Genomic DNA, 16,028 nt, shown 5'->3' on the forward strand with positions numbered 1-16,028 from the left:
CCACATTCTATAGACCCCAGAGAATTAGTTTACAACTGATAAGGATGCAAGATAAGAAAATAGAGACAGTATTATTCAAAGTGCAAAGACTTTACAGTAACATTCTTTGAAATACAGCATAGCAGCTTTGATATATAGGAGGTGCCAAGACTTTAATTGTTATTCTAACAAGCTGATCCCTACTTAACTGCAGAAAAGAGATGAGATAAGGAAGCAGTCACTGCAACATCCTTGAATCTGTTACATTTCACTAAAGACATAAATTCTATGGGTATTTGGAGTCCTTGGCAGAACATTGACACAACTATAAAATATCCTAAACGACCAAAAATACATTGCAAGAATTGCATATTATAAAGTGAGCTACTGCTATAATAACAGGATAACAGGTTTTTTTTTGTTTCAATTCTATTTCATTCCTCCTTTGGATAATCTTGACTTTGATGTTATTTTGTTCCATGCTATCATTGCATGTCATCTGTCATTCTTATCATGATCACTACTGTGTTTGCTGCTTCCTCCTTTCAAAAGCACTTGCTGTTTCTCAATGGCTCCAGGGACCATTCAGTTTTGTTATCTCTATTCTCTTAATCACTTTTTAATCAAGCTTGTTATTGACAAAGCATCCATTGATCCACTGGACACCCTTATCATTTATTTTCTTGCTAAGGGCTTATTTAAAACCAGCCAAATATTTATTATTTATTTATTAATTTAATTTATATACCGCCCTTCTCCCGGAGGACTCAGGGCGGTGAACAGGGCAATACATAAAAACTAGATACAAAAATTAAAAATTATTAAAACATGATTAAACAATGCCCATAATATACTTGCTCTTCAGTTTGGTAGCTCTAAACTGTGGATAGGGTTCATCTCTGTTTGTTTTAGTTGGACCTCTGCCTTCCAAGAGTGCTCCTGGTTGCTTAGGATGGAGACTCTGGAGAGGTTCTTAACATTCAGAGAATGAAGAATGTTGCAGATCTCCAGGCACATTTTGACATCTGCTTATTTAGTGAGTAAATAACACAGTTGTAAGTCATCTTATTCCAGTAATGTTAAAATGAATCATTGAATCATATGTTGGGTTGATTTAAAAAAAAGAAAAGAAAAAAAAATGAAAAATGGTCATTGATCAAATAATATAGAAATCATCAATCAGCTTTGACTATGTAACGATCCATTTTGCAAGAACATTCCTGAGGCAGCCACAATCCCTCCAGTCACTCTTGAGAAGGGGAAGGTACTCCCGATTATTTTTGCTTTCCTTCTTTGGGGGTATATACTTAATGAGAATATATGGAATCTCTTCTTATGACACTTTCTCTTATCAGGATCACATCTAAATTAATTGTGTTGCTTTGAAGAAAGAGAAACCCCCAAAGATACTATATTAACTTTTCTTAAAATCACAGAGTTGCACATACTGCTATGCTGAAAATGTCTGCTGCACTTTTTCAATTTTATTTGAAGCAAAATAAATGGGTTTTTATTCTCTCTCTCTCTTTCTCTCCCACCCATCCCCCCCACCAATAATAACAGTTTGGTGACATTCTCATGTACACAATGTGAAATTCTTGCCTTAGTAATGAGGAGGTGGTGTGGATGTTTTATAAGGGTTTATAAGCTGACTTTGTAATAATGCTGCTTGTGGGGGGGAAAAGCCCTAATAAGCAGGCATATACATAGAGTGAAGGCCATTGCTAAGCACATTTGATTTGTGCTTAGATTGTAAGCCGCCCTGAGTCTTCGGGCGGGATATAAATGGGATTAAAATAAAAAATAAAAAAATATCATTTCTCCAACTCCTTTTTCCAGTAGCCCACAGTCTTCCTGTCTTCCCGCATTTTTATTCAGGTTCATAGAAAGACAATATATTGCAGCTCCTCCCACAGAGGAAATTTATATAAGAAAAAACAACTGTACTCTGTCACTTAGCCAAAAAAAAGTTTAAAATGCCACTCATATAAATGCTAAAGGCTTTCTAAAGCTTGAGAATGAGATAGAAAAATGGGACAATTTTTGGAAAGGCTGAAAACTTTTGAGAAACTGTAAGAAAGCCTTTAGCACATTTTCACTGAGGTTATCTTGGCTCTTGTAACTGTGCTCTGATTTCTGCCTAATTTTTCACTGCTTAAAATTATGTGGCTCAAAGATGTTAATAGTATAATAGGCCAAGTATCTTTGAACTTCTTCCCTCTCTCATTTTCAAGGAGTTTTTGATAGTGTATGTAAATGATTTTATTACAAAAGCATTAATGTTAAACTGGGAAATCCTGAAGTAAGGCTGCAATCTTGTATAATAGCTGAGTTCCATTGAACTATACAGTAGTTTCCACTGATCTGGGAGAAACATTTCCTCTTCCAAACTTTCAAAGTCAGATTATCAAATCTAGACCACATGGGAAATAATGAAAATTGGGGAAGAAAGATAACCTATTATAAAGTGATGATGGATTTCACCTCCAAGGTCCAGTATAAACCTCACTGAACTAAGTGTGTGTCATAATTTTGGTGAGGACTTGCACAGGATTATGTCCTAAGGTGGAAGAGCTGCAATTCAAATGTAGAGCAGATACTTTTGTGTAGAAGATCTCAAGATTCAGTTGCAACATCTCCAGTTATCTCTTTCACTGTATTGCTGTGTCCCTGTCCAACAGATAGGAATATGGGATTCTTTTAGATTCAAAAGCAATGATCACTATATGGGCAGGTAAGCCTTTATTTCAAGGCAGGATAAAAAAGCAGCATAACAGCAAATTAATATGAGATAGTTGTCAAGGAATAGCCAAGACTATAACATAACACAAGACAAGGAGCAAAGACTATTCAAGAGTAAAAGTATACAAAGAAAGGAAGACCTTACACCCTTCTGCCAATTATGAAATCCCAAAGAGACCATGGTGGGTGGACCACTTCAAAACCAGAAAACATGCAGCATTCTCCTGTTTAATTCTGTTCCATTCCATGTAGGAGGGTATATGACTAGTTTATATAGATTCTGAATCACCATTACTCACTTTGTTTAATTCTACCATAACTGAGATTATCAAGGTTAAGGAGTAGTTTGGTAGTTAAGGTGTCAGCCTAGAAACCAGAAGACCATGAGCTCTAGTCCTGCCTTAGATATGAAGCCACCTGGTCAGTCTGTCACTCTCTCTCTCTCAGTTCTAGGATGCAGGCAATGGCAAACCACTACTGAAATCTTGCCAAGAAAACTGCAAAGACATATCCAGGCACTTGCCAGGAGACAAGACTGACTGGAAGGCACCATAACAACATCAATAATTAATGGCAACGAGACCATCTCAAAGTTAACAAGTATCCGTTTCCCAAAGTCTTTAGACTGAAAATGAGAGAGCTCATTCTGCTCTAAGCAGATGCTTTACCAAGGACATGGCAAAATAAAGTAACCCAAGTGTACTCTTTAGTGACTAAAATAAATAAATGTTTAATTCTGTATTACAGGTAGCCCTCATTTAATGACCATAATGAACCCAGGACTTTTATCATAAGTCATTGTGATTTTTAAGCAGGTCAGCACTGACTTGATTTTACAACCATTGTAAAGTGAATCACCGTGATTGTTAAGTGAATTGTGTGGTTGTTAAATGAGTAATATCATCAAGTGAATCCATCCTGCCAGAGCAAAAAATGCCAGAAACTGGGAAAAATGTCACAAATTGTGTTCATGTGACCATGGACAATGCAACTGGTTGCAAAGTGTCCAAAATGCTATCATGTGATTATGGGAGGGGAGTAATCAGTACCTTTTTTGGAGTACAACATAACTTTGAACAGTCGTCAATTGAAGACTATCTGTACATACTCAATCATTAAAAAGAATATAAAATTCTAGGTGCCAAGCAAAAGAGGTGCACATCACTTTTCAGTCCCTCCTCTATTCAAACCCTTCCCAATCCTGGTAAAACCACTAGCACCACTACCTAATGTGCAGTAGAGTTCCCATCAATTTGACAGACAGTTCCCAGTTAGAAATACAAATAATTTGACTGTGTGTGAAGTGGTTTTCTATCTTCCTGGACCCAAAATCTTTTAAACAACTTTTTGGTCATGATGGAGTCATAAGTTTGTTTTTGGTAACAGTAAAAATAAAATTAATAAATCTTTGGACATTGACAGAGGAGATATGACTCTTATTTTTCAATTTTCAAAAGGCTTTTAATAGTATCAGCCATTATATCCATCCCGATTACTGTTTTGAGAACTGTTTTGAGAATGGGAGGTATTATTAGAATAGAATAGAATAGCATGCCCAAGATGGCGGACGTGCTTGGCTGAGCTCCGTGGGGAGCTCCAGCAATTTTGGCGACCCTGGGAGCCCCACAGGAATGTCATTCTCTCTGTATTGGGGGTCTGGATTAGGGTCGAGGAAAGCTTCTGATGGTTACTCCTGGAGCTGCTGTGCTGCTTGTCTGGCTTTTCGGAGGGCCCCGGCTGTTCGGAGGAGTTTGGGAGAGCCGTGCAGGCCCGGAAGAACTGGCTGAGCCCCGCGCTGTGTTTTTTGGCGCCGACCAGCTGACTGTGCTCTGCGGCGCCGACCAGCTGTTTGTCGGCTTTTCGGAGGGCCCTGGCTGCTCGGAGGAGTTTGGGAGAGCCGTGCAGGCCCGGAAGAACTGGCTGAGCCCCGTGCAGTGCTTTTCGGCGCCGACCAGCTGACTGTGCTCTGCGGCGCCGACCAGCTGTTTGTCGGCTTTTCGGAGGGCCCCGGCTGTTCGGAGGACTTTGGGAGAGCCGTGTAGGCCCGGAAGAACTGGCTGAGCCCCGTGCTGTGTTTTTCGGCGCCGACCAGCTGACTGTGCTCTGCGGCGCCGACCAGCTGTTTGTCGGGGCCGCGGGAGCTCAACGAAGCCAGAGGGAGCGGCTGTGCTGTCTTCTCTTTAAGTGCTGTGCTGTGCTCTCTAAGCTTGGAGTTTTGGAGGTTTGGGAGAGCCGTGCAAGCCCGGAAGAACTGGCTGAGCTCCGTGCTGTGCTCTGCGGCGCCGACCAGCTGATTGTCGGGCCGCAGGAACTCAGCTGATTGTCGGGCCGCCGGAGCTCAACGAAGCCAAATGGAGGCCTCCGGAGGCTCTGGAAGAACGCGGAAGAACTCGGTAGAGCCTTGCTTTGTACAACACCGACTGGCTGGCTGTCGGAGCTGCGGGAACCCAGTGAATCCTAGAGTAGAGTGGTGGAGGTCTTGGAAGATCTTGGGAGACCCGCACCCCGTGCCCCGCCAACCTGCTGATTCTAGCTGCGGCTATACTGTTATGGGAGTCTGGTGGAGTCTTGCGGAGCCCGGAATAACTCGACGGAGCTGGCGACCTTGAGGAGAACTTTCCAGTTGCTCAGGAGCCGGATGCTGGTTGATTTACGACTGCTATTATGAACTACGGCTTGGAGCAGCGTCAGCGTTTTAAGCTGGAGTGGTGGAGACGGCCCTGGTTAGCGTCTGGGACGGTTGGCGGTGAGGGAGTTGGAGTGCCGCGACCGTCTTGGCATGGTGACTATGGCTGGGTGGAGTATGGACTTTTATGCCTGGACATCTGGAGGCATGGACTATTATAGCTCACTGGACCATATCCTTGAGCCCCACTCCGTGACTTTATGGGTTTTTACCCTAATCCATCTCGCTGACTGGTTTCCCCTATTGTCCTCCCTTTTTCCTTTTCCCCTTGGGTTGTGGAAGGTGCCGGGTATGTAACCACTGTGAGAGAGTGGTTAAGAGTTAAGAGTTCCCATCTGTTCCGTCTTAGAGGTGAGAGCTCTAGGCGGTATCTCTCTCCCCGGCTGTATATCTCAGGCTGCTCCCCGGTTCTGACCGTTGTGAGAGAACGGGGATTGTCCCGGGGTTACCCAGCTCTAGTGGCAGAAGAGCTGGGTTTGCAGTCTGGATATTCTCCTTCCATTTTAAGATCCTCCCATTTTACTTATTTTGATCTGGGTCCGTTTTTTTGCTGTTTTACCCAATTATTACCATGGTTTTGAGGTACTCCAGCACGGTTTTACTCGCCCTCAGGGGTGCCCCCCCATCCTGGGTGCGACCCGCCTTACCTTTTAATTCGCCTCTTGATGACGGGCCCGATTGTTGGGACCCTGAGAGATGGCCGGGCAGAAACAGGGGCCTAAGATATAAATTTAATAAGAGGCCCCTGATTATTTTTTTAGCTAAATTTTTTGTAGGGTTAGGGAGGGGGGAGGGTTGTGGTTGGTTGGAGAGGGGGGGTAATCCGCCAACTGCTGTTCAGGCCAGGCCCAGGATAGATCGCGTTGAGGGGGAGCCGGGATCGGTCATCTCCGGAGCTCTGGAGCGGGTCGTGGGATTGTCAATTCCCACGACGATAGGGAATGGCAGCAGGTGTAAGATCAGAGGGCCGTATCGACCTCCGGGAGGGCCTCTCCACTATCTACAAGCGGTGAGGCGCTCCGACCCTCTGTCTTCGACCCAAGGTTCTGGGAGCGGGGATGTGCAGCCACCTGAGCTCCGGCTGGTGTACCTGAATGCCAGGTCCGTTGCTAATAAGGCTCCCCTCGTCCGGGATCTTGTCGAGGGTGAGCATGCGGACCTGGCCTGCATCACGGAAACCTGGTTGGGCCCAGAGGGTGGTATCCCCCTGGTTGATCTTTGCCCACCAGGCTTCCGGGTGCTACACCGGCCTCGGACTCAGGGTAGGGGTGGGGGAGTGGCTGTGGTTATGAGGGAGACCTTATGTCCGCAGGAGGCCACCGTTCCTCAGATAGTCGGGTGTGAATCTCTCCTATTGAGGTTTGGTCCCAGGGCGCAGTTGGGCTTGCTGCTCGTGTACCTTTCGCCTAGTCGCGTAGCAGCAGCCCTGCCTGAGCTTCTCGATATCCTCTCAGGGCTGGTGATTGAGTTTCCCAAACTTATGGTTTTGGGAGACTTCAATCTACCATCCCTGGGAGGAGCATCTGAGTTAGCTCGGGAGTTCATGGCTTCCATGACGGCCATGGACCTGACGCAGGTAATTCATGGACCGACTCATGAGGGAGGCCACACCCTTGACTTGGTTTTCTTATCTGGTCGGTGGTTAGATGATCTTGGTGGGGGCTCCCCAATTGTTATGCCCCTGTCATGGACCGATCATCATCTCCTGCGGCTGGTCTTCCGTTTTGCCACCCCCACAGTGGGGTTGTTGAGCCAACTAGATGGTTCCGCCCCAGGCGCTTAATGGACCCTGAGAGGTTTCAGGCAGCGCTGGGGTCCCCACCTGCCTCCTCAGCTCACAGCTCGGCAGATGCCTTAGTGGAAGCCTGGGAAAGGACGGCCACGGAGGCACTTGACTGAGTTGTACCCTTGCGGCCCCTGACCCGGCGCAGATCCCAATGGGCTCCATGGTTCTCCGCGGAGCTCCGGGAGATGAAGCGTCGGAGACGGGGCCTAGAGAGCGTTTGGAGGTCCAGCCGATCTGAATCCGACCGATTGCGACTAAGAACCCATATTAGGTCTTATCTCGCAGCGATGAGGGTAGCGAGATCTAACTACTTCGCTGCCCTCATCGCGTCCGCAGATAATCGCCCGGCCGCCCTGTTTAGGGTGACCCGCTCCCTCCTTAATCAGGAGGTGAGTGGGGAACCCTTGCAGGGGCGTGCCGAGGAATTTAGTCAACATCTGTTGGACAAAATCGCTCGGATTCGGACCGGTTTGGACTCCGACTGGGCAGTATCGGACGATCAGGACACGAGCGGTCTTGTCAATGTCACCTGGGAGGAGTTCGATCCTGTGACTCCGGAGGAAGTGGACAGGATCATGGGGAGGCTGAGCTCCACCACATGTTTATTGGACCCGTGCCCTTCCTGGCTGGTTTATGCAGCCCGGGAGGGGACACGAGGCTGGTTCCAGGCGGTTATATCTGCCTCTCTGAGTGAGGGTAGTTTTCCCGCCGCCTTGAAAGAGGCGGTGGTGAGACCTCTCCTCAAGAAGCCTGCCTTGGACCCGGCTGTTTTGAATAACTTTCGTCCGGTCTCCAACCTTCGCTTTCTTGCGAAGGTTGTTGAGAGTGTGGTGGCGCATCAGCTCCCTCTGGTCCTGGATGAAGCGGATTATCTAGACCCGTACCAATCGGGCTTCAGGCCCGGGTACAGCACGGAGACGGCATTGGTCGCGCTGGTGAATGATCTCTGGAGGGCCCGGGACAGGGGATATTCCTCTGTTCTAGTCCTATTAGACCTCTCAGCGGCTTTCGATACCATCGACCATGGTATCCTGCTGCAGCGTCTCAGGGGATTGGGAGTGGGAGGCACGGTTCTTCAGTGGTTCTCCTCCTATCTCCTGGGACGCTCGCAGTCGGTGTTGGCAGGGGGGCAGAGGTCGACCGCGAGGCCTCTCGCTTGTGGAGTCCCTCAGGGGTCGGTCCTCTCGCCTCTCCTGTTCAACATCTACATGAAACCGCTGGGTGAGATCATTCGTGGTTTTGGAGTTGGGTATCATCAGTATGCTGATGATACCCAACTTTTCATTTCGACCCCAAACCACCCCAGTGATGCCCTCGACGTGATGTCCCGGTGCCTGGAGGCGGTCCGGGTCTGGATGGGGAGGAACAGGCTTCGACTCAACCCTGACAAGACTGAGTGGCTGTGCGTACTGGCATCTTGGGATATTCAGGATATCCCACCCCTCATTATGGGGGGTGAGTCATTATCTCCTGTAGATAGGGCTCGCAACTTGGGAGTCCTCCTAGATTCACAACTCTCCTTAGAAGACCATATTGTAGCTGTGACTAGGGGGGCCTTCGCCCAGGTTCGCCTGGTGTGCCAGTTGCGGCCCTATCTAGACCGGGATGCCTTGCGTACGGTCACTCATGCGCTCGTGACCTCTCGTCTTGATTACTGCAACGCTCTCTACATGGGGCTACCCTTGAAGACCACACGGAGGCTCCAACTGGTACAGAATGCAGCCGCGAGAGTTGTACTGGGAGTCTCCCGATACTCCCATGTCACACCTTTACTCCGCGAGCTGCATTGGTTACCGGTTGTCTTCCGGGTGAGGTTCAAGGTGTTGGTAATGACCTACAAAGCCCTTCATGGCATGGGTCCAGAATACCTTGGGGAGCACCTGCAGCCGGCGTCAACTTCCCTCCGCCCAGTACGCTCCCACAGAGAGGGCCTCCTCAGGGTGCCACCGGTCAAAGAATGCCGACTGGTGGCCCCCAGGGGGAGAGCGTTCTCTGTGGGTGCACCAGATTTATGGAACCATCTTCCGGTTGAGCTCCGGATGGCGCCCGATCTCCGCTCCTTCCGGCGCGATCTTAAAACTTACCTCTTTAAACAAGCTGGCCTGGCCTGATGGGACGGGGTGGGAAATGACTTTAATTTTAAATTTGTATTAATTTATGGGCATTGTTTAATCATGTTTTAATAATTTTAATTTTTGTATCTAGTTTTTATGTATTGCCCTGTTCACCGCCCTGAGTCCCTAGGGAGAAGGGCGGTATACAAATTAAATTAATAAATAATAAATAAATTATTTGGAGACAGTTACTGCTTAAACTACACACTGGTATATTAGATCCTTCCATTTGATCTCCGCTGCTTTTTAACATCTGAATATCTCCAAATATGGATGTTTGGAATAGGATGTAAGTACCCAGATGTATCCAGACCTATTTCTCTGAAACATATTCAGATAATAGAGTGGTTCTCTTGAATGTCTGCCTGCAGTTGGTAATGTATTGAATTTGGGGAGTTCATATATTGAATTTGGAATCAGACAAGATGGAGATGTTCTTTGTGAGGGTCCTTGATTTCAGAGTCAGGGTAGATCTTGTTCCAAAATGGAATTACACTTTTACAAAGGAGCAAATATACAGTTTTGGACTATTTCTCGATTTTCATCTCTCTTCAATTTCCCCGAGTGAGGCAACAGCTAGAGATAGTTTTCATCGGCTTTAGGTGATATGCCAAGTCCTTTCTTTCCTGGAAGAAAATGATCTTAAAACAGTGATGCATATTCTGGTAACCCAAGTTTAAATGATTATGGGACTGCTTTTATGTCTAGTCCAGAAATTTGAGTTGGCACTGAATTCAGCTGCCAGGTTGTCCTTTGGAAGATCACATTACACCTGTGTTAAAAGCATTGTAGAATCAATCACTTTGTTTCAGATGAAACATAAAGTGTTGATTATTATATTTAAAACCATTTATGGCTTGTGTTCAAGGCATAAGACACCTCTTGGATTACCCCTCCCTACTTTTTGAGATCATCTGAGGAGCTTCAGTTAAAGCTACTGCAGGCAACCAGGGATCATGCCTTTTTGTAGTCACCCAAATTCTTTGGAATTAACTCTTTGTTGAGTTGTGGAACTTAGCTCACTTTTTAAAAAGCTCTATGACATGGTTTGAATTGTTTATTTTGTTTACATTATTTTTTGATTTTGATTTCATTTACATTATTATTCTAGCAGAGATTTTAATTTAGGTTTTAAGTTTTTATTATAAGTTATCAAGAGACTTCAGTAGTTGGCAGTATGATAATTTTAATAAATAATAATTAAATAAAATTTCTCCCAGCTATTGCAATGAAATCAAGAGCTTGTGTTGGGTTTACTAGTTACTGGGCTTGGCAGCAATTTCAGAAATTGGAATAGATTTGTGCAAAGTAAATTAAAAATGGGATTATCTGGTGATGCGGAATGGCACAGGCAATCAGTCTTACCCTAGAGAACATTATACCATCATTTCAGGTGATATTGGGACAAAGATGCTAGGTAAAAATAGTGTAATTACATTTTACTTCAATCCTGTAACTAAATTCTCCTAAATCCTTATGCCACACCTCCAAGAGTTTAGTTATAAACAGAATGTATATTATGGGAGGCTAAAAAGAGTTGTAGAACCTCAAATTTCTCCTAAATACATTGTCTCACAAACTCCATGTTACTTCTTCACATCAATAGTATGGGGGAAAAAGTTCCTGTATACCTGATTCAGACTCTTTGACTGTTTAAAAGCACACCCCATATTTTCAAGAGATGCAAAATAAAGGATCAATGGATAATCAACCTGTGATATATAGTCTGTAAAAATATGGTCTGATTGGGCTATGCTTGCTTTGAAGATGTTAAAAGCTGCTTTGAAGGAGAATCCAAATTTGGATTTCTATCTAATGTTGTGCAGAGAAATACTGTATATATGGCAAATAGCACTTAGTGCTGTGAAAATTGGTAATTGAATAGGTTACTTCTGAATACGACTGGACATGCCAAGTTAATTTTATTTGCAATTCATATAGTGAATACAATGTGGGTGCTTCCTGTCTTGCCAATTTGACACTGTGCCTGCATCAGTCTAAATATAAAACCTCTGATGATCACATAAGCTGTTTTTTGCTTTTGTCTCTCGAGGAATGTGTTGATGGCAGCAAAGCGAGCCAATCAGAGTGGGCACTTCATCTGGATGGGTTCTGACAGCTGGGGTTCCAAAATTGCCCCTGTGAGGGATGTGGAAGAGGTTGCAGAAGGATCTGTCACTATCTTGCCCAAGAGGGCATCTGTTAGAGGTAAGCCTAGAAATTTTCAAGAGCTTTAACTTGTCCTTTGAATTTGGTAAATGTATAAAAATAGAAATCTGCTATCATTATTCTTAGCTTGTAATGTCCATTCAATGTCATCCATTATGGAAAGAAGCTCATCTTGATTTGGGGTACACTAAAGGCCTTACTCCTTGAATGTCCATGATTTTCCTTGAATTTTGCTCTGCTGAAACTTATATCAAAGCAACTGTTTGTTTAGCAACAACTGATGTCTGTTTTGCTTATGATCAGACTGCTGGCTGAAAAGGTGTTTCAATCTGTTGAAAAATGACAGTAGATGTTCTGACCTAGAGTGGATAGTTTCATATTTATGAAGTCTTTATTGCTTTATATTGAAACTTCAGTATCATCAGCCATGTGTGACCAAAGCAGTGGCTCAGGAGTTAGTCTCACATTTAGGAGTAGCAAGCTTCTGAGTATATACTTAGCCCATCAGAACTAAAAGTGTAATCCTTTTATATAAAAAAATGTAAATCCAACTCATCTCCCATCTCCAGCACTCTTTATTCCACCATCCATATTCCATTTTAATTAAACAATTGGGAGTCAGAAAACCTGGTGATCTAGTTCAAGAAAAGGCATGTGTGGCCCTCCAGATGTTGTTAAATTTCAACTCTGATCATTATGGCAAATGAAGAATGATATGATCTGCAGTCCAGCAGCATCTGGAGGACCACAGGCTTCCTACTTTTCATGCCAGTAAATAGTGGTCTACCCTATACTTACTTCCTCCCACAGAGATATGGTTTATAACATGGAGCAAATTTCTGGTTTATGGGATCACACACTGATGCTTAATTGTGATAACATTTATACATGGCGTAGATAATCATAACAATGTGCCATCTGGAAGATTCTTTCTGAAATGCTCAGTAATTGTTATGCACATTGAGAGTGATATATCTCAGCTGAAATGGACAAAAGGATATAAAATGGGGGCTATACTAAAATTGCCACATACAGGTTGTAAAAGTCCAGACAGCCATGCCATGGCAAGAAAGAGGAAAGGCTAATCCTTTGCTGTCATCTAATGGTCATTCAGAGCTTTATAGCCAGATGTGGTAACCTTAGGTTAGGATTTCTCAACTTTGCAAAATGGCAACAATACGCAATTGAGTGATTTCTTTTGTGTTACTGTTGGACAAGAAATGAAAGTACTTTACTACTTTTTCCTTGATTCATTTCTAGGGGTCATTTTGAAAACTGAAGCTAGTCTGCTTTGCTTCATGCTTTGAGTGAACAGTGTTTTCTTACAAATAACAAATTAAGATCCTTCTTCTTCAGTATGAGAAACAATTATGAAATCAGAGATACATTTGTCCATCTACTTTCTTGATTTTGCTTTGCTACCAGTAGACTATCATTTTAAACATTTCTCTTACCACTTACCAAGTTTTTATTTATTTATTTTGAATGACTAGAAACTTAAGATAATGGAAAACAATGTCCATTGTTACTTTACGACCTACTATAAAATATCCATGTATACTTTTACAGTCAACCCAAATATAAAAACTATATTGCTACCAAGGACACTAGTACAGTAGCTGGAAGCATTTCCAAAAGAAGCAGAACCCAATTATTGGTGGCTAATTTCATGGATTGCAAATATCTAGTAATAATTTGTCACCTGTCAGTTGTAACTCTATGTAGAAACCAGACTTTTATTCATTTCAACTATGTTAAAAACCACACTCATAAAATACAAAACAATTTACTCACAGCAAGTTATACAGTTTCATTGACTTTTTGACATCTTGGCAGACTTTAATAGATAAATATCTTATGAAATAAATAGACATGGGAGTATAATAAAAGTTCATTTCAAAGTTACATTCTATATCAGAAATAATAACATAGAGACCACTGGGTTGTTTGTGACTCATAGATCATGTGGTGCCTCTGCTAAGAAAAGAAAGGAGGCAGAAAACCATTTGTAACTTTAGTAATACTCAAAGACCAAGTTTAATTGCCTGAAGCAATATTTTAGAAAAATATTGTGACCTTTTTCTAAGTTGCTCAAAACCTACAGTTGGAGAATTCCTGCCCTAAGTAGTATCAGGATTATTCCCATGCATTTAAGATGATGGTGTCAAGATATTTTAGATAGATTTTCATTAAGAGCAAGTAGCTCTGAAGTACTCTCTAAGAAGACTGTTAAGCATACTTGTTTTCAGTTTTAGGATGAGACATCCCCTGTTGATAGGTTTTGCAAAGTAAGGAGAACTCAACCTGAGCTTTCCAACTTAACCTGAGCTTCTTTAGCATGCTTCAAAAACAAGAAATCAGCTCTATTATAGTTCTAAAGGAAATCCATATATTCTCTTTTAATCAGCAAGGCAAAATGGTAAGTTGCTCTGTCTTGAGGGTTGTATTTAAATGTGTACTTAGCTGCATCCCTGAAAGACAAGACTAGATTGGAGGTACAGAGAGATTCTGGAGGACAGAGGAGAAAGCAGCCTCATCAAGGAAATTGGTGTTTTGTAATTCCTCCTTCCCTTCAAGAGAAAACACTCATTGCATCTTCTCAAAATTTGACACATGGCTACTAGATTGAAAAGACTACCCTTTCTGCTTTGAGGAGATCGGTATCATTATCAATAACTTGTTAAAGTGGGGCCCTCAACTGTCTTCCAATTTTAGCCCCCTACTGTTATCCTATGAGTCTTTGTTCCTCATGAGTTCCTCTTCTGTTATCCAATATAAAATCAGTAATTCATCCTAGATTTCAGACCCACTTGCAGGATGGTTCCGTCTGAGGGTACATAATAACACTCTTGGCTGAAGTTCAGCAAATTTAGGTCACAAGAAGAATCTATAAACCTGGAAGAACTCTATACTATATGTTGTTTGTGATTTTTGTAAGAAGAAAAGTACAATAAATAATCAAAACATTATTCGTATTAAATTCAGATCCTTTTAATCCAAGGCTTACTCTTTCAACATTTTATATTACATTTTGAGGAAGTTTTTTTATCTTTGATTTGATTTACTCTTCATTGTTCCAGTCCTATTCTTTATATATTTGCATACATAAACATTTTCTTCTTTCAAGTTTGTGCGCAGCTGTTAAGACTTTATTTGCAAAATAATGACCTTCTTATCTTTATTATTTAATGACTCAAGGCAGCACACCAGAAAGATTAAAACATATCATAACAATAAAATAAGAACAAAAATTAAAAAATGGCCATGCCAGGGAAAATCAAACAATCCCACAACAATCCAGTTGATTGGTAAATCACCCTGACACAAGGCCTGCTGAAAGATTCCAGTTGTTAAAGGTTTCCTAAAGAACAGCAGGAATAGGGGTACACAAACTTAGGGACAAAATGTTATTCCAGAGGCCAGAGTAATGACAGAGAAGATACATCTCTGAGTTCACATAAAAAGACATTTTTGTTGTTGTGGATGATGATGGACTCGGAGCAACTGACTCTTCCAGGTCTTATGGGATGGGGAGAAATTGTTGGAGAAAGTAGTCTTGTAAATATCTCGGCCCTACAGCTATGAAAAGCTTTATAGATTACATCAGCATCTTGAATTGAATCTGGAAACAAAGTGGTAACAAGTGCAGTTCACAAAATAGAAGTATCACATAGGTGAACAGAGATGCACTCAAAACTACTTTCACCACCATATTCTGCTCCAGATGTAATTTTGGAATGGTTTTCAAGCACAGTTCCATGTAGACTGTATTACAATAGTCCAAAATAAATTTAGCTAAAAGAAGGGTTCCCCGAATTCAGGGAAAAATACAGTTGACGCAAGATAAATCAAATCAAAGCTTTCCTAAAATGGTTGACACTTCCCCTTTGAGCCTAGAAACAAAAGTTTCATTATTTTTTTCCAGCGGACTTTCCATTAGTTCAAAAGAAAATCCTCTGGTTTCAACAGTACTTTAGTCTTTAAAATCTTCTGAATTATTGTATGCATTTGTATTCAAAATTTTCTGGCTTTTTTTACATGTCCATTGAACATGATCAAATGTCCCTTCATGTCATTAAATGTTCCCTTTGTTAAGTTTTTTTCTCAAGAAGTTCTCAAATCTTTAAATCCTTAAAGTCTCTTTTGATTTTTGTAATCCTAAAAGAAGGTTTAATTAACCAAAAGGAATATTATCTTTACTGCAAAGGAAAATTTCTCTATATTTATGGATTAATTATTTCCCAAAGTGATTAAGAAATGAGGATGGCAAGCTTATTGTCCATATACGTTATACTGCAGTTATGTATGAAGGTGGAATTCCAGGATTTCTGGCTGCTCAACTCCCAAGCTGAATGCAAAAACTTCCATTTCTGCAGTTTATTTATGAAGAGCTGCACCCAGAGTACAAGTGGGTTATCTCAGCATCTGTCTTTGATCCCAATTTTTTTTCCAGGTCAGCATCTACGTTCCAGCCTGAAATCTCTGTTGCAATGTCTCTCTGCTCTTTCAGAGATGTCAGTACACCAACCGGTAGCCTCAGTTCTTAAGTGAT

General features: G+C 42.5%; 1 protein-coding gene across 1 annotated transcript in view; it reads left to right on the forward strand.

Moving 5' to 3' along the window:
- GRM4 (glutamate metabotropic receptor 4) overlaps positions 1-16,028 on the forward strand; it is a gene marked incomplete at both ends in the record, with an annotated part of 317,553 nt that overhangs the window by 216,224 nt on the left and 85,301 nt on the right. Inside the window, one exon of the mRNA XM_081325074.1 lies at positions 11,361-11,515. Coding sequence (XP_081181200.1) covers positions 11,361-11,515 — 155 coding nt within the window. The remainder of the gene's footprint in view (positions 1-11,360; positions 11,516-16,028) is intronic.

This window comes from Vipera berus (genome assembly GCF_964194415.1).
Source record: "Vipera berus genome assembly, chromosome: 3".
Taxonomy (NCBI): domain Eukaryota; kingdom Metazoa; phylum Chordata; class Lepidosauria; order Squamata; family Viperidae; genus Vipera; species Vipera berus.